This window comes from Crassostrea angulata, chromosome 2 (assembly GCF_025612915.1).
Source record: "Crassostrea angulata isolate pt1a10 chromosome 2, ASM2561291v2, whole genome shotgun sequence".
NCBI classification, from domain to species: Eukaryota; Metazoa; Mollusca; class Bivalvia; order Ostreida; family Ostreidae; genus Magallana; species Magallana angulata.
Window position 1 is genome coordinate 79,702,971 of NC_069112.1, and position 21,265 is coordinate 79,724,235.

Consider the following 21,265-nt stretch of genomic DNA (forward strand, 5'->3'; position numbering starts at 1 on the left):
GGTACCCTCATTGTACGGATAAGTCCTCCTACAGTTCTCAAAATAGGAAGTTGTTCTTTTGCAGATCAATTATACATATATCAGAGGTATGCATGCTGCTAGGATTTTGATTTTCGATAATTTATTTTAAAAAATACCAGCTTTTGAACTTGGTCATTTTTTGGCAAAATATTGCATATAGGGTACCCTCATTGTACGGATAACTCCTCCTACAGTTCTCAAGATAGGAATTTTTCTTTTGCAGATCAGTTATACATATATCAGAGGTGTGCTTATTGCTAGGAGTTTGGTTACTGATAATTTATGAAAAAAAATTGCTTGGATTTGGTTACTGATAATTTATGAAAAAAAAAATAAAAAAATTTAGTCATTTTTGGGCAAAGTATTGCATATAGCGTACCCTCATTGTACGGATAGCTCCTCTTACAGTTTTCAAGATAAGAAGTTGTTCCTTTGCAGATCAATTATACTGTAACGCTCGGAACGCTTGCCTGGTGTTGAGAACAAACGATGTAAAGTTTATAATTTATTCAATCATAAATAACATGACACAAATAACAACGCCGTTCAAAAAGAAAATCAGACAAGTCTCATCCCTTGGGACGATGGCAAAATCGGTACAATTACCGACACAAAGTTATATCTTATGCGTAAAATCCCCCGACCAAAATAAAACTTAAAGGCTTTCGATAAAATACGAATGAATATCTCCGCTACTAGTTACAACTACTAGTATACAGCGAAAATATTCCCTAACTCTCTATAAATCGAAATAACTAGTACTGAACTAGTAAATATAATTAAACTAGCGCTATAACTAGTAATAATAATTAATTAATCCCTATTACTATAAATGTACTTCAGTCACTTAGATACTGAAATAGCACGCACCTTATAATATGCTGCAAAAATATGTGTGTACTTTCCCGACACACAACAAAAGGAGAGAGCACCCGTTTCTCAGTGTCCCGGGTATTTATAGAGTGCTAAATGCAGATGACAAATTACAACCAATAAGATAAGTTAATCCCATCCCGTTAAAAAGATTATCCAATCACAGTTAATCCCCATCCCGTAAGAGAATCTCGGTCTCGTATCAATTAACGTGAAAATATTACAGTACAGTAAATAAGTAAAACAATTTAAAGTTAATTATTAAACACAAAAATAATAACTCACAAGTATTTTATAATCGATATAAACAAGTAAATTAAATTTATCCGCCAAAAGGTACTTCGTTACAAAAATAGAATACGGAACTATGGGTAATTCCGAGAAAGATGAATAAGAAAAATGGCGGCAACGTAAACAACCAAGGCATGTGTGAGAAAAACAAAGAACTACAGGAAGTGCACTGCCTGTCGTAACAAACTACTTCAAGTTGGAGATGACTCCCGACGGGCAAAGGTACTAATAAGAAAGATTATTAATTTATATGAAAATATTTAGGCCCTAAATAACAAATGCATAATACACAGGTCAAGTGCTACATCACACTCGTCACCGGAAACATACCGATACACAGGCAAAACACTAAGACATCGAAAGCATTCACACAGAATTAAAAAAAACGGAACCAGGGCACTATAATGTTACAATACATATATCAGAGGTGTGCATATTGCTAGGATTTTGATTACTAATAATTAGTGAAAAAAATACCAGCTTTTGACGTTAGTCAATTTTTAGCAAAATATTGCATATAGAGTAACCTCATTGTACAGATAACTATTCCTACAGTTTTATTGATAAAAAGTTGTTCTTTTGCAGATTAATTGTACATGTATCAGAGGTGTGAATATTTCTAGGATTTTTATTTCTGAATATTTATGAAAAAATTATCAGCTTTTGAACTAAGTCTTTTTAGCAAAATATTGCATATGGGGTACTTTATTTCACTGGATATGGGTTGACATGGATTATGGTTACAGTTCGCATATAAAAAGAAAACCCGGTTAGCTGTCACATTGACAGCTTTTCACTTGTTAAAAAAATTATTTAGGTTTTTACTCTTCAAATTAACTTCAACTCGACGCCATTGTGGCCCTTCAGGCCTTTGATTTAAAGTTGGGGTTCTGTTTGCAATCAAGAAATGAATTCAATACTTATTTGTTTACACAGTTTAAAATGGATTTGGGCAGTAAACGCTTTATAGACAGAGAAGCTGGTAGTTAAGAAAGGTAAACTGTCCCAAACCAGTTTATATCTTGTAAAACTAATACATACTGAATTCATTGCTTCAAATCTAAATATTTGTAATAAGTTGTAGATAAAAACTTTACCTTTAAAATGGCATCAATTTGTTCAAAATTTGAACGTAACAAAAGGCGGATTGACACTTTTTTTAACTTTAGTTTTACTGTGGGAAGGCAGCATTCTTTATACGATATAAAGCATGTTAAAATAAGCCAATCAGAAATTGCGTTGCAATCAGAATTTAATTTAATGAAAATCAATAATCAATTCGTCTTTATATTTAGGATACTATAGCAAACACCATACATTACCTAACTACTAGTATTTTTAATATTCAGGGAATAAACGTCAGCGGCGGCCAAAAGCAAAGGATCAGTCTGGCTCGGGCGGTTTACAGCAACTCTGATGTGTACCTTTTGGACGACCCTTTATCGGCTGTTGACAGTCACGTGGGCAAAACTCTCTTTAAGGAAGTGATTGGTCCAGAAGGATTACTACGTCATAAGGTGATAACTTCGATGATTGCACGGTTCATCTGATAATTAAATTGGTATATTTAATTCATCAGATAGTTTATTGTTTAAATCTGAATTATTAGATAAGGAAAGAAAGTAATTTCTTATTACAGACACGCATCCTCGTGACGCACGGCGTCCATTGGCTGCCGAAAGTGGATCTGATTGTCGTAATGGACAACGGGACCATCTCAGAAGTTGGAAGCTACGAGGAACTGATGCAAGAAAAAGGGGCGTTCTCACAATTTTTGGAGGCCTACCTACTACAGGAGGATGAAGAGGACAGTGAAAGTAAGATCATGTATTTGTTTACAGTGAAAGTAATATAATGTATTTGTTTACAGTGAAAGTAAGATCATGTAATTGTTTACAGTGAAAGTAAGATAATGTATTTGTTAACAGTGAAAGTAAGACCATGTTTACAGTGAAAGTAAGATAATGTATTTGTTTACAGTGAAAGTAAGACCATGTTTACAGTGAAAGTAAGATAATGTATTTGTTTACAGTGAAAGTAAGACCTTGTATTTGTTTACAGTGAAAGTAAGATCATGTATTTGTTTACAGTGAATGTAAGATCATGTATTTGTTTACAATGAAAGTAAGACCATGTTTACAGTGAAAGTAAGATCATGTATTTGTTTACAGTGAACGTAATATAATGTATTTGTTTACAGTGAAAGTAAGATCATGTATTTGTTTACAGTGAAAGTAAGATCATGTATTTGTTTACAGTGAAAGTAAGACCATGTTCACAGTGAAAGTAAGATAATGTATTTGTTTACAGTGAAAGTAAGACCATGTTTACAGTGAAAGTAAGATCATGTATTTGTTTACAGTGAAAGTAAGACCATGTTTAAAGTGAAAGTAAGACCATGTATTTGTTTACAGTGACAGTAAGACCATGTATTTGTTTACAGTGAAAGTAAGACCTTGTATTTGTTAACAGTGAAAGAAAGATCATGTATTTGTTTACAGTGAAAGTAAGATATATATTTATTTACAGTGAAAGTAAGACCTTGTGTTTGTTTACAGTGAAAGAAAGACCTTGTATTTGTTTACAGTGAAAGTAAGATCATGTATTTGTTTACAGTGAAAGTAAGATCATGTATTTGTTTACCGTGAAAGTAAGATCATGTATTTGTTTACAGTGAAAGTAAGATCATGTATTTGTTTATAGTGAAAGTAAGATCATGTATTTGTTTACAGGTAAAGTAAGATAATGTATTTGTTTACAGTGAAAGTAAGACCTTGTATTTGTTTACAGTGAAAGTAAGATCATGTATTTGTTTACAGTGAAAGTAAGATCATGTATTTGTTTACAGTGAAAGTAAGATCATGTATTTGTTTACAGTGAAAGTAAGACCATGTTTACAGTGAAAGTAAGATAATGTATTTGTTTACAGTGAAAGTAAGACCATGTTTACAGTGAAAGTAAGATCATGTATTTGTTTACAGTGAAAGTAAGACCATGTTTACAGTGAAAGTAAGATCATGTATTTGTTTACAGTGAAAGTAAGACCATGTTTAAAGTGAAAGTAAGACCATGTATTTGTTTACAGTGAAAGTAAGACCATGTATTTGTTTACAGTGAAAGTAAGACCTTGTATTTGTTAACAGTGAAAGTAAGACCATGTATTTGTTTACAGTGAAAGTAAGACCATGTATTTGTTTACAGTGAAAGGAAGACCTTGTATTTGTTTACAGGTAAAGTAAGATCATGTATTTGTTTACAGTGAAAGTAAGATCATGTATTTGTTTACAGGTAAAGTAAGACCTTGTATTTGTTTACAGGTAAAGTAAGACCTTGTATTTGTTTACAGTGAAAGTAAGACCATGTATTTGTTTACAGTGAAAGTAAGACCATGTTTAAAGTGAAAGTAAGACCATGTATTTGTTTACAATGAAAGTAAGACCATGTATTTGTTTACAGTGAAAGTAAGACCTTGTATTTGTTAACAGTGAAAGAAAGACCTTGTATTTGTTTACAGTGAAAGTAAGACCTTGTATTTGTTTACAGGTAAAGTAAGACCATGTATTTGTTTACAGTGAAAGCAAGATCATGTTTTTGTTTACAGTGAAAGTAAGACCATGTATTTGTTTACAGTGAAAGCAAGATCATGTATTTGTTTAGTTGTTTACGGACTTTTTGTTGTTGTTAAAAGGGGAGAACATAGTTGACATAGAAAAAAGTGAAGGTATGCCCGAACGATTATAATATTCAAAGATATGTTATTTTGCATGGCATGTTGTTTCTTATATGCATTGAAACTTTTTGTTATATGAGTTCTCGGACTTTTCCGACAAGAATTCTGAAAGAAACTCCCGTATGAAATTTAAATTCCATCAAACAATGTATCAGTAATTGATATATCTCAGAGAAATTGTATGGATCCAAGCAATATTGAACTCTAGTCTCGTTCGCCAGAGTAACTGCAAAGTAGAGTTGATTATAATCAAATTCCACTTTCCAAATAGGGGTAATCTTATGTTTAATAAATATTAGTTATGAGAGTGGGGGTGACACTTTCATCTGGAGTACTCCATCTGACTTGTGTGATAAAACTAATAATCTTTCCTGGGTTTGATTTTTTTTCCTCTGACGTTGACATTCTCTTTGATAATGATTTTTTTTCTACTGACATTATTCTGTGATGATGATCGACATTTTCCTATATTTACATTTTCCAGTGTCTTTGCCTGTGATAACACTACGTATCGATTTTGTACTATATAACCCATAATACAAATGACGCCAAATTGAGGCACCAGCGGGGTTCGCTTATTTATATCTAAATATTGAATCGTACGATGGCTTAAAATCATATAAATATAAGGAATCATTCTTTGAATATTATGAGGTGATAATTTCGGTCGGGGCGTGATCAAATCTATCATATAGCCCTTCGGGATTTATTAGATTTGATCACGCCCCGACCGAAATTATCTATCATAAAGCCCTTCAGGCTTTATTGGATTTGATCACGCCCCGACCGAAATTATCACCTCATAATACTCAAAGAATGATTCCTTATTCCTTATCTAATAATGGTACACGTTTCATAATAAAGATGATGTTTTCTGACTGTGATTGTTTTTTATCCAATGACCTCATTCTCTGAAGATGTTTCGCTGGTTTACTTGTTTGATGATGTTTTCTGATACTGTGGAATCATTAAATTTCGTGGGGGCCAATTTTCGTGGATTGCTTAAATTTTACAGGTTCGTGGGGACATAATTTCGTGTATCCTCTTAAGCCTACAAAGGAAATATGACTTTATTACCCTAATTTATTAATTCGTGGAGGATGTTAATTCGTGGATGAGAGGTACCCACGAATTCCACGAAAATTTAGCCACCATGAAATCTAATGATTTCACAGTAATGATTAGGGTTTTTTTTCTCCAATTTCTCTCTGATAAGGGTACCTGTGTAACTTGTTTAACTTAGTTTTCTCCAATGATCACATTCTGTCCAATTTAAATACTCTGTCTAATTTCATTGTCAACGTTTTCTATAATGAGAACGTTCTCTCTGATAAAGATACTCAAACTTGATTGTCTACGTTTTCTCCTAGCTATAGCCACATTCCCTTTGATGAGGGTACTGTGTCTAATTTCGTTGTCCATTTTTTTTTTTCAAATGACCACATTCTCTCCGATGAAGGTATATGTCTAACTTTTTTGTCTACGTTTCAGTTGCCCGGATAAAGGACGACATGTGGGAACAGCTGGAGTGTGTGTCGGACTACGGCCTGTCAGCAGACGACAGTGACGTATTAACCCGCCGACAAAGCGCCAGGTATAACAACACACCTGTATCATCCGAGGCGTGTTCAACAGAGCGGTGCTCGCAAGTTCTCGCCAAAATTCTGTATACTCGCAACACAAATTTTGGCGAGCACTCGCTCTGTTAAAATCGCCTCTGAGTAGGGGCAATAACAACGTCTGTTTAACAAGTTAAGCTTTTTAAAAAAAGCTTACCGTCTTTAGAGCAAACTCTTAACAGCAATAAGATATCAAAGACAATTTTATCAATTTTTTTATATAAATGTCGCCTTCTTCTCCATGCATTAGCGTGCGTGCTTAAAATTGAAAATTATTTACAGCGTGTTATTTATTTGAAATCGACTGTAGTAGGTAAAAAGAGACCTTAGGAAGGGTTGTATCACTGCAGTAAAATCAAAGTTAATACAACTGCATTTAGTATCATTAATTTTTACTGATATTAGTTTCACCGTATCTAATATACAAACTTGTTTACTGATATTAGCCATACCGTATCAAATGTTATTGGTTTTTGTATAATCAAAACAAAAAAAGGACAAATTATTTCAAGAGATGCTAAAGAATATTGCTTTCAACTAGTTAACAGAAAAATGAAAGCCTGAATTTCACTAAGAGCCATTTTTATTGTTCTTTCGTTTTCTCACTTTTTAAGGCAGTGCAAAACACCCCTGAAATTACTTATTTGAAATATTTTCTCAAATACACAAAATAATGACTTAATATTATGTAAAAATTTGTTACAGTCCATTATCTTAAGAAAAAAATATAAATCATACCCATCAATTACTAAAGGCCAAATTTTAGGATACAACGTATTCCGATAATTTTGAAACGGATGGTGTTCAAATGATTTTTGTGCAATTTAGCCTTATATCATTTAAAAATGCGTAACTTGTGTTCTTTTCAAAGTAAAGACCTGAAATTTGGACACAACCACCACCAGTGTTTAGGCTTTATGTAAAACAAATTTCAAGATCATATCAACAGGTCAAAGGTCAAAAATGATGACGTAATCTAGGATTTTTATCAATTTATACCTCCGTCAAACATCCTTAAACCTTAATTAATCTAAAACCAATGGTTAAATTTTCTTTATGTTGATATATTTTAATTACAGGGTCATGACAGTCATACTGTTAAATTTTATTCACATTTGAATGAAACATTTTCTTTTTAGATACCATTAAGTGCTGCAAATTTTCGTCTTAAAAGAGTATTCACAAGCGCTAGTTTTACATTATATCGCATGAGAAATTATCTTAAGTTACAAGTTATAATTTATTTCAGTATTTTTAAGTAACAAGAAGGTCTCCTGTTGAATTAGCAGCACAAATATTTGTAATATCTCGAAAAAAAAACTTAATGGCATAGAAAATTATAACAATGACTATTTCATTTTACACTCCACTGAAAGGAGATTCCATGATAGGTGTGGGGCGATGTGGGAAAACATTTTGAGGTTCGATTGTTTTCAAAATTTTAAGCATTAAAAGATTTCATTGCAAAGAAAAATATATAAAAAAGTCTGAAAAATTGAATTTTAGGAAAAATTCAGCTGATCTGTTTCGTACTACCTTATGATTTGAAATCTGCAAAAATTGTTAAGTCGTACGTAAAATCAATCATCAGAAAATTATCTCCCTTGTGCCGAACAGTATATCAACCAATGAAATAAATGTAAATTTTCACATCATGTATTTTCTACCAGTCACAAAGGAGAGGAAGTGCACAGTCCGGAGACTGTAAATTATTTCAACTCTTTATACCGTTTTCCAAGGAAGACGGTAATTACCCAAAAACAACTTTTTCTAGCGTGCGGGAAAATTTTGCGAGGTTCGCTAAAAACGTATTGAAAAATTCTTTCCGCAAGCTATTTCTTAAATTTCTCCTCTGTGATATTCTTGGCAGATTTATAACTTGATCGCAAAAATAAATCATTATATCTTATAAATATATATATCCTGCATAAATTGTTATACTATATTGGTGCACATTTTTGTTGTAGTGAATATCTTATGTCTCTTTTACAGAAAAATGTCAACCCGTCGGAAATCTCGTTTTTCAATCCCATCCGGTCGAAGAATGTCATACCTACATCCGGTGTCAGAAAGCAGTTCCGAAAACGAGTCATCTGGACTCCTCCATCGATCAAACTCAGCCAGACGCTTGTCTACGCACGACAAAGTCAACTCTCTTCAGAAGCTTCATCGCTCTCTGTCTGAGGGGCGGATCCTGCCGTATGACGCGGGGGCGGAGGAAGAGGAAGACACGGGGCGACTCATACAGGAAGAAACGTCACAGGAAGGAACGGTAACTCATTGATTTCCTGTTATGAAATCTACTGTAGTTTCTACAGTTTTCATTAAATGCAATGTTTGTTAATTTCATTGCTGAGTTGATACAATGTACTCTACATGTTCATTGGAGTTCATTTCAATAGAATATACACTGTAATCGTATTAACAAAACCACTAGTCATGGTTTTGCATAACATTTAAAATCGATTCGGAGATTTTTTTCGGAAAATCAAACAAATGATATCCACGAATGTAACATGGGATGTACGCCACACCCATATTTATTTTAATCGACCACATTTGTATTTAAATTTATTCATATCTATTACAGGTTAAGCTATCGGTGATAATTATGCATATCGTGGCGATGGGCGTGGTCTGATATAGTTTATTTAAATATATTCATATCACGTACAGGTGACGCTATCGGTGATAATTACATATATCAAAGCAAAGGGCGTACACTGTTATAATTCATTTAAATTTATTCATATCACGTACAGGTGAAGCTATCGGTGATAATTACATATATCAAAGCAATGGGCGTACCCTGTTATAATTTATCTAAATTTATTCATATCACCTACAGGTGAAGCTATCGGTGATAATTACTTATATCAAGGCGATGGGCTTACCCTGTTATAATTTATTTAAATTTATTCATATCACGTACAGGTGAAGCTATCGGTGATAATCACTTATATCAAGGCGATGGGCGTGGTCGGATCATTCCTGTCTATGCTGTTCGTCCTCTTATTCCAAGGGTTGAACGCCTTCAGTAATTTCTGGCTCACTTTTTGGACGGAAGATGACGTCATAAAGAACCAGACACTCGTCAATACACAGGAATACGCGGACCGGAAGTACTACTATCTCATCATCTACACAATACTGGGAGTCCTTCAAGGTGGAACACTTACGGCAGACTTATATTAGATAGAGTTTAAATACATAAATAAAAGCAAACATTTAAAAAACTTTTTCATATATGAAATCTATATACGGTATATGCTAGTTTGGTAAATTTTCTATCTATGTATGCTATATATTTTTTTCAACAAATAAACGTTTTTGTTATTGTAAAGTATTCTTTAGACGATTTTGGATGGTTTTCAGTATTCGCTCCCTGGTTCTATTTTTAGGGATTTTCCTCTTCATGTTTGCTTACTTGGGACTGACCCGACTCATCAACGCCTCCGGATCTCTCCATTCCTCCATGCTGTTTTGTATTTTTTGTTCCCCCATGGCGTTTTTTGATACGACCCCCGTCGGTCGGATCATGAACCGTTTCTCCAGCGACATCGACATCCTTGACGACCGCGTGCCGCGCACCTTCCGGTTGTGGGCCATCATGCTGTCTACTCTGCTCGTGATTTTGGTCGTCATATCCGTTAATACACCGGCGTTCATGATCGCCATAGTCCCCGTAGGAGTCCTCTACTTCATTATGTTGGTGAGATCCTTAGTTTGAAATGTTGATTCCTCGTGTAAATTCTCGGGCCTTTCCGACAGGCTCAGAAAAAACAAACACCTCAAATGTATTACATAGGCGTCCATGATACACCCCCCCTCCTCCTTTTTTTTTTTTTTTTTTTATAAAAAATGATATACATTAAAACAAGCTTATAACAAAGTCCTAGGGATGGCAATGTAACTTCGCTATAAGCGTAACTCGTTATATCCGTCAAGTTTTCAACATGTAATAGAGTCCTGGGGGAAAGAAATTCACTACGCTGTTAGCGCCAATTCATTATAAGCATGTTCGCTTTAACCGTGTATTACTTTAAATACATCACAGTTTACGATCTGTTGAGATGTGAGATAGACTTCATTAAAGTCAATGATGAACACTAACATATATCACAGAGGCGACACACACGCCTGTCTAGCCGATACTTATTTTAATGGGAATTAAGCGACTCCATTTTGTATAAAATTCTAACATCCGGTAATGTTAATACATTCGAGGTGTTTTCCGAGCCTGCCGAAAAGATCCGAGAAGTTGCGACTGGATTACTTCCCTCTATGTAGTTTTATTGTTGTATTGTTTGTTGATATCATATTTGTTTACTCTACATCCATATATCGGTGGGAACTGTTTACTGTTTACAGGGTTATTTTCGCCCCGTGTAATTTTCGCTCTTCTACACCGTCAGTTTCGCCCTGTCTTAAATGCGCCCAGACACAGTTGTGTTGTAAGAGAGATAATTTGAAACATTGGAATTCGCCCATTTTAAATTCGTCCGCTGACAACGAGGGCGTAAAGAGCGAAAATAAAACGGGGGCGAACATCTCTCTGTATACAGTATTGCCCATGGTTTCCCCGTACATCGTTATATTGGTAAGATATGTTTACCCCATGATTACAATGATGAGAACTGTTGAATTCTCGTCTCTGCCTTCCCACGGCCAGACAATGAAGGTTTAAATTGTGTATTACCTTCCATCGACCTTACAACTGAAGGTTTGAATTGTCTCTATTTAGAGGTATTACCTTCTTACGGCCAGACAACTGAGGGTTTAAATTGTGTCTATTTGAGGTATTACCTTCTCACGGCCGTATAACTGAAGGTTTAAATTGTGCATTACCTTCCATCGACCCTACAACTGAAGGTTTAACAGTCTCTATTTAAAGGTATTACCTTCTTACGGCCAGACAACTGAGGGTTTAAATTGTGTCTATTTGAGGTATTACCTTCTCACGGCCGTATAACTGAAGGTTTAAATTGTGCATTACCTTCCATCGCCTTACAACTGAAGGTTTAACAGTCTCTATTTAAAGGTATTACCGTCTTACGGCCAGACAACTGAGGGTTTAAATTGTGTCTATTTGGAGGTATTACCTTCTCACAGCCGTATAACTGAAGGTTTAAATTGTGCATTACCTTCCATCGACCTTACAACTAAAGGTTTAACAGTCTCTATTTAAAGGTATTACCGTCTTACGGCCAGACAACTGAGGGTTTAAATTGTCTCTATTTAGAGGTATTACCTTCCAACGACCTTACAACTGAAGGTTTAACTGTCTCTATTTAGAGGTATTACCTTCTCTCAGGCAAACAATGAAGGTTTAAATAGTGTCTATTTAAAGGTATTACCTCGCCACGGCCGTATTTAACTGAAAGTTTAAATTGTGTCTATTTGGAGGTATTACCTTCTCACGGCCAGACAACTGAGGGTTTAAATTGTGTCTTTTGGAGGTATTACCTTCTCACGGCCGTATAACTGAAGGTTTGAATTGTCATTATTTAAAGGTATTACCTTCCTATGGCCTGAATGCCGTAGGTTTTACTCTATATTTAGAGGTATTTGTAACTTTTAAATTCCCATGGCCCAGACAATGATGGTTTAACTGTCTCTATTTAGAGATATTACCTTCCCACGGCCAGACAACTGAAGCGTATCGAGGGCGTGACCCGGTCCCCGGTGTACAACCACTTCAGTGAGTCTATAACCGGCGCCAGCTGTATCCGCGCCTATAGAGCCGTGGACAGGTTCATCACCGAGTCCCAGGCCCGAGTGGACATCAACTCGACGTTCTACCACGCCGCCAACACAGCGTCATGGTGAGTAGTAATCAGTATAACACTTCAAACAGAGAGAGAGAGAGAGAGAGAGAGAGAGAGAGAGAGAGAGGCAGACAGACAGACAAAACAAAGACAGACAGAGAGAGACAGGTTACAGACAGACAGACAGACAGAGAGAGAGACAAAGACATACAGACAGACAGAGAGAGAGGGAGAGAGAAAGAGAGAGAGTCAAACAGACAGAGAGAGAGAGAGAGAGAGAGAGAGAACAGACTAGGAATGTAGAAAATAGAGTTGAGAGAGAGAGAAAAAAGACAGACAAACAGACAGACAGAGAGAGTAGACATTTGCTCACCGTCCTTCAACGTCGCAAACACAGCCTCATTGTTGAGAAAGTTTAGCAAAACCAACTTATGATTTAAAATAATACTATTGGTATCATCAGACATTGCCAGATGATAAAGTTATGGATAAAACTACATTTTATGTAACAAACATGTACGGCATCTCTTTACCTTGTAGGTGGATCGGTATACGGCTAGAACTATTGGCCAATTTCTTGGTTCTGGCGGCCGCCCTCTTCTCCGTGTTTTCAGACACCCTTTCCGGGGCCGGGATAGGTCTTTCTTTGACGTATTCGTTACAGGTGGGAAAATTACAACCAAAGTACTGAAATTGTGAAAAACTATCAAAATCATAAAACTGAGAAAAGTAAAATAATAAAATCATGAAATGAACAAGTGGGAATTATGATTATAAGCTTTCAAATTACTGATAATAAGTCATAATTTTAAAGTCACTCGGTAAAATATTTCTTTTTATCGATAGTTAAGAAATGAACTCAGTGTCTACCCAAGTTATACGAGTATAACCTGAATTGGGGAAATTTACGCTTTTTAATCCGCGAATCGGATTATATCGTATTCTTATAGAAAATATACCGCTTTCCGCCCTGTGCGATATAAGCAGAAAATTCGCCTAGGGGTGTGATATATATAGAATATCACACTTTTGTTTTGATCTCGGCCCTGGTATCAGCCCGAGCGGTTGGTATCGGCCCAAGCCCGAAGGGCTTTGGCTGATACCATCCGAGGGCTGATACCAGGGCCGAGATCAAAACAAAAGTGTGATGTTGTTTATATCATATATCTAAAATCAAAGACTTCAATTCAAATTCAAATTCCAAATAAGGAATATAATGTATCATGAAGAAGCTATAATTTTTTTTCGGATTTACAAAACTTGTTCGTTTTTATTTCTTTTTATATGTGTTAAAATCCATTCATAAAGATCCATACTGTTATAGCAACTAGAAAGTTGTTTGAGAACGTTCATACATGTAAGCGCGTCCATTACTTTAACCCCTTAATTCCTACAGTCTAATCTCTGGTTTTCTAAGATTAAGTCTCGTTCCATCCTTCTCTATATCCTCCATAATTTAAACGTTGATTGATATTAAATAAAGCGTGCTATTGTTCTAAATACACTACAGTTGTGTAGGTTACCTCTCCTTACTTGAATACACATCACTCTTTGGCGCTATTTTTGAATTATTATTTTTCAATTTTCGGTGATAAATAAAATTATTCCGACGTGTAAGGTGAAAATTTGTATTATATATTCGTAATTCTATCGTTATTTCACAAACTAGTCTTAATTTAAAGCAGATATATATGGAAATTATCGATTTCAAATTTGAGGGCAATACACCCCCTTGACGACGGGCTGAGACAGAGAAATATCAGCCCCGAGGGCGATACAGCCCTAGCTTTCGGTTGCTGTCTCACCTAGTCTAAAACACGTATATCAGGGCTGATACACTACTAGGTATATGATATAAACCCTAGGGGTGTGATATATATTGTGATATATATTGACTCATTACGAAGTTGCGTATGATGGAAGTGATACCATCCAAGGGCTGATACCAGGGACGAGATCAAAACAAAAGTGTGATGTTGTTTATATCATATATCTAAAATCAAAGACTTAAATTCAAATTTAAATTCCAAATAAGGAATATAATTTATCATGAAGAAGCTATAGATTTTTTTCGGATTTACAAAACTTGTTCGTTTTTATTTCTTTTTATATGTGTTAAAACTGTAAGAGTTGTCGGACTTTGTTGACAAACCATCGTCATTTGAAATACAGTAGAAGGGAGTCTGTCGTCTGAAATGAAGCACTATCTTCTAGAATTCAAAATTATCGAGAGAGAAACTTCCCTCCTACGCAGCTTCGTTATGAGTCAAATTTTTTCACTGGGATTTCGTAAGTTTCCCGCCAGATTCCATTCATAAAGATCCATACTGTTATAGCAACTAGAAAATTGTAAACTTGAGAACGTTCATAAGCGCGTCCATTACTTTAACCCCTTAATTTTTACAGTCTAATCTCTGGTTTTCTAAGATTAAGCCTCGTTCCATCCTTCTCTATATCCTCCATAATTTAAACGTTGATTGATATTAAATAAAGCGTGCTATTGTTCTAAATACAAGTTGTGTAGGTTACCTCTCCTTACTTGAATACACATCACTCTTTGGTGCTATTTTTGAATAATTATTTTTCGATTTTCGGTGATAAATAAAATTATTCCGACGTGTAAGGTGAAAATTTGTATTATATATTCGTAATTCTATCGTTTTTTCACAAACTAGTCTTAATTTAAAGCAGATATATATGGAAATTATCGATTTCAAATTTGAGGGTAATACACCCCCTTGACGACGGGCTGAGACAGAGAAATATCAGCCCCGAGGGCGATACAGCCCTAGCTTCCGGTTGCTGTTTCACCTAGTCCAAAACACGTATATCAGGGCTGATACACTACTAGGTATATGATATTAATAGAATCATTCATTATTACGAGTGTGGGATAGTGAAATTCCACCGAGGGGACAAGATTCACGGTCTAGGACGAGGCTTTGCCGAGTCCTAGACCGTGAATCTTGGCCCCGAGGTGGAATTTCACTATCCCACACGAGTATATAATGAATGATTATTTTTCTCGCATTATATTACCTTAAAAATGATGTTTGACAACTTTCTGTTATGACGTTCAAAAAGATTACTTTCGGTTTATCCTTCCGCGTGCTTCAAATAGTGCAAGTCAAAATGAGAGCATACGACAGTTTTTTTAATTAAAAATATAAAAAATTGTAATTAACTAAGCAACACAATTACTAAATAGATAATCTCAATGCACCATTTTGCATTTCCCTACAGTAAACAACGTTTGTTTATGTTTTAAAACGGCGTAGTAATACACAGTGTAAGACAGAAAAATCTCACACTGCTGTCTCACACCGGACAAACCGATCTCACACCGGTGATAATGCGAGAAAAGATTTATATCACACCCCTCTCCGGCAATCTTCGGATGTTATATCACACCCCTTTCCGTTAATCATCGGCTATTATGACGTAGAGTTCGGTATGCGTCGTTCAACTCTGATCCCCGAGTATGACGTCAAAAAGTTACGTTGACGTCAACCTAGTATACAAACAGCTGGCGCAAAAATTTCATGGAGTTTATCAGAGATCGAATATTTAGACACGGAGCGATTTGTAAACAATAATCATTCATCACATGGTGTTCTTTTATTGTTTCTTTAATATTTTCTATAAGTATACGATATAAAAATCATAACATGGCAATTCATATATCGCATCCTATATTAGCCCTCGGTCGCGGTATATCAGCCCTCGAGCCTGACGGCTCTCGGGCTGATATACAGCGACATCGGGCTAATATAGGATGCGATATAAAAATTGCCATGTAATAATCTATATATAAAAAACCGTAAATTGCTCCAACCCAGGTTATTCAAGTATAACTTGGATAGATATTGAGTTCATTTCTTATAATCTAATTTTCTGTAATTTGCAATACAAATTGAGTTCGTTTTACTTTTAAAAATGATATTAATCTGTTCAAAATTCAAACGCAACGTCAAGCAGATTAGTACGTTTTTGACGTTGGTGTATTGTTACGTGTCTTGTGACGTGCAAACCAGGTTATACAAATTTAATTGAATTTTCTATCCAATCAAATACCGCGTTACAACCAGAATTAAATTATATGTCTTTTTACTTTTACTTTATGCATATTTTCCTAAAAGCGACTTTTAATGTTTCTTGAACGTAAATGTTTTTAGAGAAAAAGACCTTTAAATTAAATGATCACTGATCATGTTGTCCACTAAGTTTTAAAAGTTTTCGTGAAGACTGTTATGGATTTTTTGTATTGAATCACTCGCATTGTCTACCATATTTGTAGTTCTTGTATTGATTTAATATATCGAATTGTCCGTCTGTGTGTACAGGTTGTGATTGCCCTTAATCTAGTAGTACAGTCAGTCAGTGAGATGGAAATGAACATTGTGTCGGCGGAGAGAGCGGAGGAATACACTAGGCTTGCGCCAGAGGTAAAGTGACAGTCTTCCATTATGGAACTTTTTTATTTAAAATTCTTGCTTCAATTTACATAGGTTCAGTTGTTTCTTATAATTCTTATAAATTCTTATAATTCGCTGTCCATTTTATTCTTCATATCAACTAACTCAAAAATTATTTTTTTTGAAAATTGTATAAACAAAACGGATATTTTGACAATATTGACTATTTTTTTTATTTATCAGGCTGAGTGGATTGAGCCCGGGAGTCGTCCGCCTCTGTCGTGGCCGGAAGTGGGCCGGCTGGTGTTCAAGTCGTACACCACGCGGTACCGCCAGGGGCTGGACCTGGTTCTGAGAGGACTGGACTGTGAGATCTCAGGGGGAGAAAAGGTGAGATAGGTCGGTGTGATATCTCAGGGGGAGAACAGGTGTGATAGGTCAGTGTGATATCTCAGGGGGAGAAAAGGTGAGACAGGTCAGTGTGAGATCTCAGGGGGAGAAAAGGTGAGATAGGTCGGTGTGATATCTCAGGGGGAGAAAAGGTGAGACAGGTCAATGTGAGATCTCAGGGGGAGAAAAGGTGAGATAGGTCGGTGTGATATCTCAGGGGGAGAAAAGGTGAGATAGGTCGGTGTGAGATCTCAGGGGGAGAAAAGGTGAGATAGATCAGTGTGAGATCTCATGGGGGAGAAAAGGTGAGATAGATCAGTGTGAGATCTCAGGGGGAGAAAAGGTGAGATAGATCAGTGTGAGATCTCAGGGGGAGAAAAGGTGAGATAGGTCAGTGTGAGATTTCAGGGGGAGAAAAGGTGAGATAGGTTGGTGTGAGATCTCAGGGGGAGAAAAGGTGAGGTGGGGTCAATGTGAGATCTCGTGGGGAGAAAAGGCGAGAAAGGTCGGTGTGAGATCTCAGGGGGAGAAAAGGTGAGATAGGTCGGTGTGATATCTCAGGGGGAGAAAAGGTGAGACAGGTCAATGTGAGATCTCAGGGGGAGAAAAGGTGAGATAGGTCGGTGTGATATCTCAGGGGGAGAAAAGGTGAGAAAGGTCAGTGTGAGATCTCAGGGGGAGAAAAGGTGAGAAAGGTCAGTGTGAGATCTCAGGGGGAGAACAGGTGAGATAGATCAGTGTGAGATCTCAGGGGGAGAAAAGGTGAGATAGATCAATGTGAGATCCCACTTGGGAAGTTTTAATAGATTAGTGTGAGACCTCAGGGGTTAACATCTCAGAGAATTCGATCTGCGATAATAGTTGGATAAAAGTAATCTTAGTCGATGTGAGATATCAAGGGGAGGGTGAAATAGGTTAGTGTTAGATCTCAAGGGGGGATGAGATATGTCAATGTGAGATCTCAGGGGGAAGATATAATAGGCTTTGAAATCTCAGGGATAGACAAGGTTAAGATAGGTCAAGGGGGGGGGGGGGAGAGAGAAAAGGGGAGATAGGTCGATGTGAAATAGCAGGGGTAAAAAAGGTTGGGAATATCGAAGTGAAATCTCAGAGAAAAAATGTATAATACAGATGAATGTGAGCTCTTAGGAGAAGAAAATTTCAGAAAGGTTAAAGAAAAAAGGCAGGATAGAACGGTGTGAAAACTCAAAATGAAAAGGTACATATCATGGAAGAACAGGCTAGATAGGTCGAAAAAATATCCTTTGGTGGAAACGTTAGATAGGTCGAAGACACTTTTGATATCGATGATAAGGGTACGATAGATCAATGCGACATATTACGGGAAGAACGGGTAGGATAGGTTGATTTAAATACTTTAAAGGCGGGAAGGTAAGAAAGGGCGATGTCAACTATCAGAGAGAGAATAAGAAAGTTATTTACGTTAATACTTACATAGTTGATTAAAAGCAAGATTACTGACCTAATTTTAGATAATGAAAATTAAAAAAGAAGAAAAGACATACTAAAGAATTTTTTTATCAGTACAAATATGTACTTTTAAAAGAGTTAAAACAAAAAAGCAAAAACATATTAAACTAAATATGCTCTCATTTGAATTTTTTTAAATAGTTTTAATTATTTTTTCTCTTATGAAAATGCTCTTTACACTATCTTGTCACCTAAAATATCGCAAAATATGCATGTAAATACACCCATGCATATAAAAGAATACTGTAAAGGTATTACATTTGGCTGTGTATTCTTTTTAGCGTATTTGGCTGAAAATGCCGTCCGCTAAATCAAGTACATCGCCAAATCTAAAAAAAATATATAAGTACGTTAATAGGTACACTCAGAAATGCGCTAAATCAAATCCACGCTAGCCTGTTGAACAATCATATTCCGCCAAATATCGTACACGCTAAATATAGTACTTTTACAGTATTCCACGTGTTTCATTCTCTCTTTCTAGATAGGCATTGTTGGAAGGACTGGTGCCGGGAAATCATCCGTGACGCTGGCCATGTTCCGCATCGTTGAGCCCGCGGGCGGGAAAATCGAGATCGATGATGTATCGATTTCATCAATGGGACTCCACGACCTCAGGTCTAAAATAACCATACTACCTCAAGTAAGTAGACACAATAACTATTCTACTCTACCTCAAGAAAGTAGACAATCATCCTTTTTAGGATTTTAGAAAGTTATTTTACCTCAAGTAAGTACAAAAAAAAACTATTCAACCTCAAGTAATAAACAATAGATCTACGTTTTTAAGATCTTAGATAACTTTTCTAACTCAAGTGAGTAGACAAAATAACTATTCTTCTCTACCTCAAGTAAGTAAACAATCTACCTTAAGTTTTTAAGATCTTAGATAACTACTTTTTAGTCAAGGAAGTAAACAAAATAACTACTCTTTTTCAAGTAAGCAAACAAATATACCTTTAATATCAAGATCTTACCTGTTTTACGGTCTTCTACATCAAGTAAGTAAACAAAATAATTGTTTTACATTAAGTAAGAATCGACCTCAAGTTAAACTATTCTTCCTCAAATAAATACCTTTCTAACTTTATGTAAGATTACTATTCTACGTCAAGTAAAAACTCGAGTAAGATAATTGCCTTAAAATATTAAATAACTTTATTTAGGGAGACGTTAAATAACATTTAAAACTCAAATGATATATTTTAAATAGAATTCAAAGTAAGATCAGTATTCTGCGTTAGTATTTAAAGTTAGTATATTAACATACCAGTATATAGTTTTAATATAAAATGTACCTGAGGCAAATCACACTAGATAACCATATTGTTTATAAAAATAAGATAACTTACCTACTAAAACTAGGTTCACAATTCTATCTCATCTATGTCCATATTAGGTAAGCATTCTACTTTAGTTAAGATAATTATCCATCGGAGTACTTCTTCTATATTTCTACATAGCTTTATGTGGTATATGTTCATACATAGGATCCTGTGATATTTTCTGTTCACTGAGCACTTGTTATATATGTTTATACATAGGATCCTGTGATATTTTCCGGAACACTCCGGTCAAACCTGGATCCGCTCCAGAGATTCTCGGATCAGGATCTGTGGACGGCCATAGAGAGGGCACACCTTAAGGACTTTGTCAACAGTTGTGTTGGTAATCTCCAGTACGAGTGTGGCGAGGGAGGCCAGAATTTCAGGTGTGATATCAATATACTGTATACAGGGTTATTTTCGCCCTTTGTAAATTTCAACCTTCTACACTTGCAAAAAAATCAAACGGGGGCGAATACAGTAATGTGTTGAAATATATATATACTTGAATTGTTTGTTTCCCTTTTATTTTTGCCTATCATGCTTTCTTTGCTAACGGTTGTATTTAGAATAAGGCGGATTTCAAAAGTCCTGAAATATCTCATTTTAATACATTTTTGTCTGGTTAAACTCCCAGACGGGGCAAAATCGTTTAAGGCGAAAATACAAACAAGAGAGGGGGGGGGCAACAATAAAACTATCAACAGCTTCCATAAGACACAACCTTAATTCATAACGCAGATTATAACTATAACATGTAATTACACTGAAGTAGCCACAATTTTACTTATTCCACTCCTTTTCAGCGTGGGACAGCGACAGTTGGTGTGTCTGGCGCGCACCTTGCTCCACAAGACAAAGATACTGATCCTCGACGAGGCGACGGCGGCCGTAGACGTGGAGACGGACGAACTGATTCAGAAAACCATCAAGACGGAGTTCCGGGAGTGTACCGTGCTGTCTATAGCTCACAGGCTCAATACAGTCATGGATTACGACAGGTAACTTATTATAAGGGGTAACTCATGACGAGACAGGTAACTGATCACAACTGGTAACTAATTACGAGGGATATCTCATTACAACTGGTAACAAAAACAAAATAGGTAATGCCAAAAGTAACTCTACACGACAGAATTCAGGGAGAGTATGGTGCTGTCTTTAGCTCACAGGCTAAATACAGTCAGGGATTACGACAGGTAACTTATTATAAGGGGTAACTTATTACAATAGGTAACTTATACCGAGGGGTAACTCATTACAACAGGTAAATAAAGCAAAAAAGGTGTTGCCAAAGGTACCTCTAAACTACAATGTTCAGGGAGTGTATGGTGCTGTATTT

General features: G+C 35.9%; 1 protein-coding gene across 3 annotated transcripts in view; it reads left to right on the top strand.

Moving 5' to 3' along the window:
• LOC128172887 (multidrug resistance-associated protein 1-like) overlaps nucleotides 1-21,265 on the top strand; it is a 47,595-nt gene that overhangs the window by 25,372 nt on the left and 958 nt on the right. For 2 of the 3 annotated variants that reach the window (XM_052838598.1, XM_052838600.1), the window contains 14 exons: nucleotides 2,535-2,702; nucleotides 2,825-3,002; nucleotides 4,874-4,906; nucleotides 6,407-6,509; nucleotides 8,527-8,806; nucleotides 9,469-9,700; nucleotides 9,936-10,246; nucleotides 12,160-12,359; nucleotides 12,843-12,966; nucleotides 16,646-16,747; nucleotides 16,961-17,107; nucleotides 19,083-19,241; nucleotides 20,143-20,309; nucleotides 20,730-20,924. In XM_052838598.1, the coding sequence (XP_052694558.1) occupies nucleotides 2,535-2,702; nucleotides 2,825-3,002; nucleotides 4,874-4,906; nucleotides 6,407-6,509; nucleotides 8,527-8,806; nucleotides 9,469-9,700; nucleotides 9,936-10,246; nucleotides 12,160-12,359; nucleotides 12,843-12,966; nucleotides 16,646-16,747; nucleotides 16,961-17,107; nucleotides 19,083-19,241; nucleotides 20,143-20,309; nucleotides 20,730-20,924 (2,399 nt within the window). The remainder of the gene's footprint in view (nucleotides 1-2,534; nucleotides 2,703-2,824; nucleotides 3,003-4,873; nucleotides 4,907-6,406; nucleotides 6,510-8,526; nucleotides 8,807-9,468; nucleotides 9,701-9,935; nucleotides 10,247-12,159; nucleotides 12,360-12,842; nucleotides 12,967-16,645; nucleotides 16,748-16,960; nucleotides 17,108-19,082; nucleotides 19,242-20,142; nucleotides 20,310-20,729; nucleotides 20,925-21,265) is intronic. The other variant, XM_052838599.1, reaches the window with a different exon arrangement.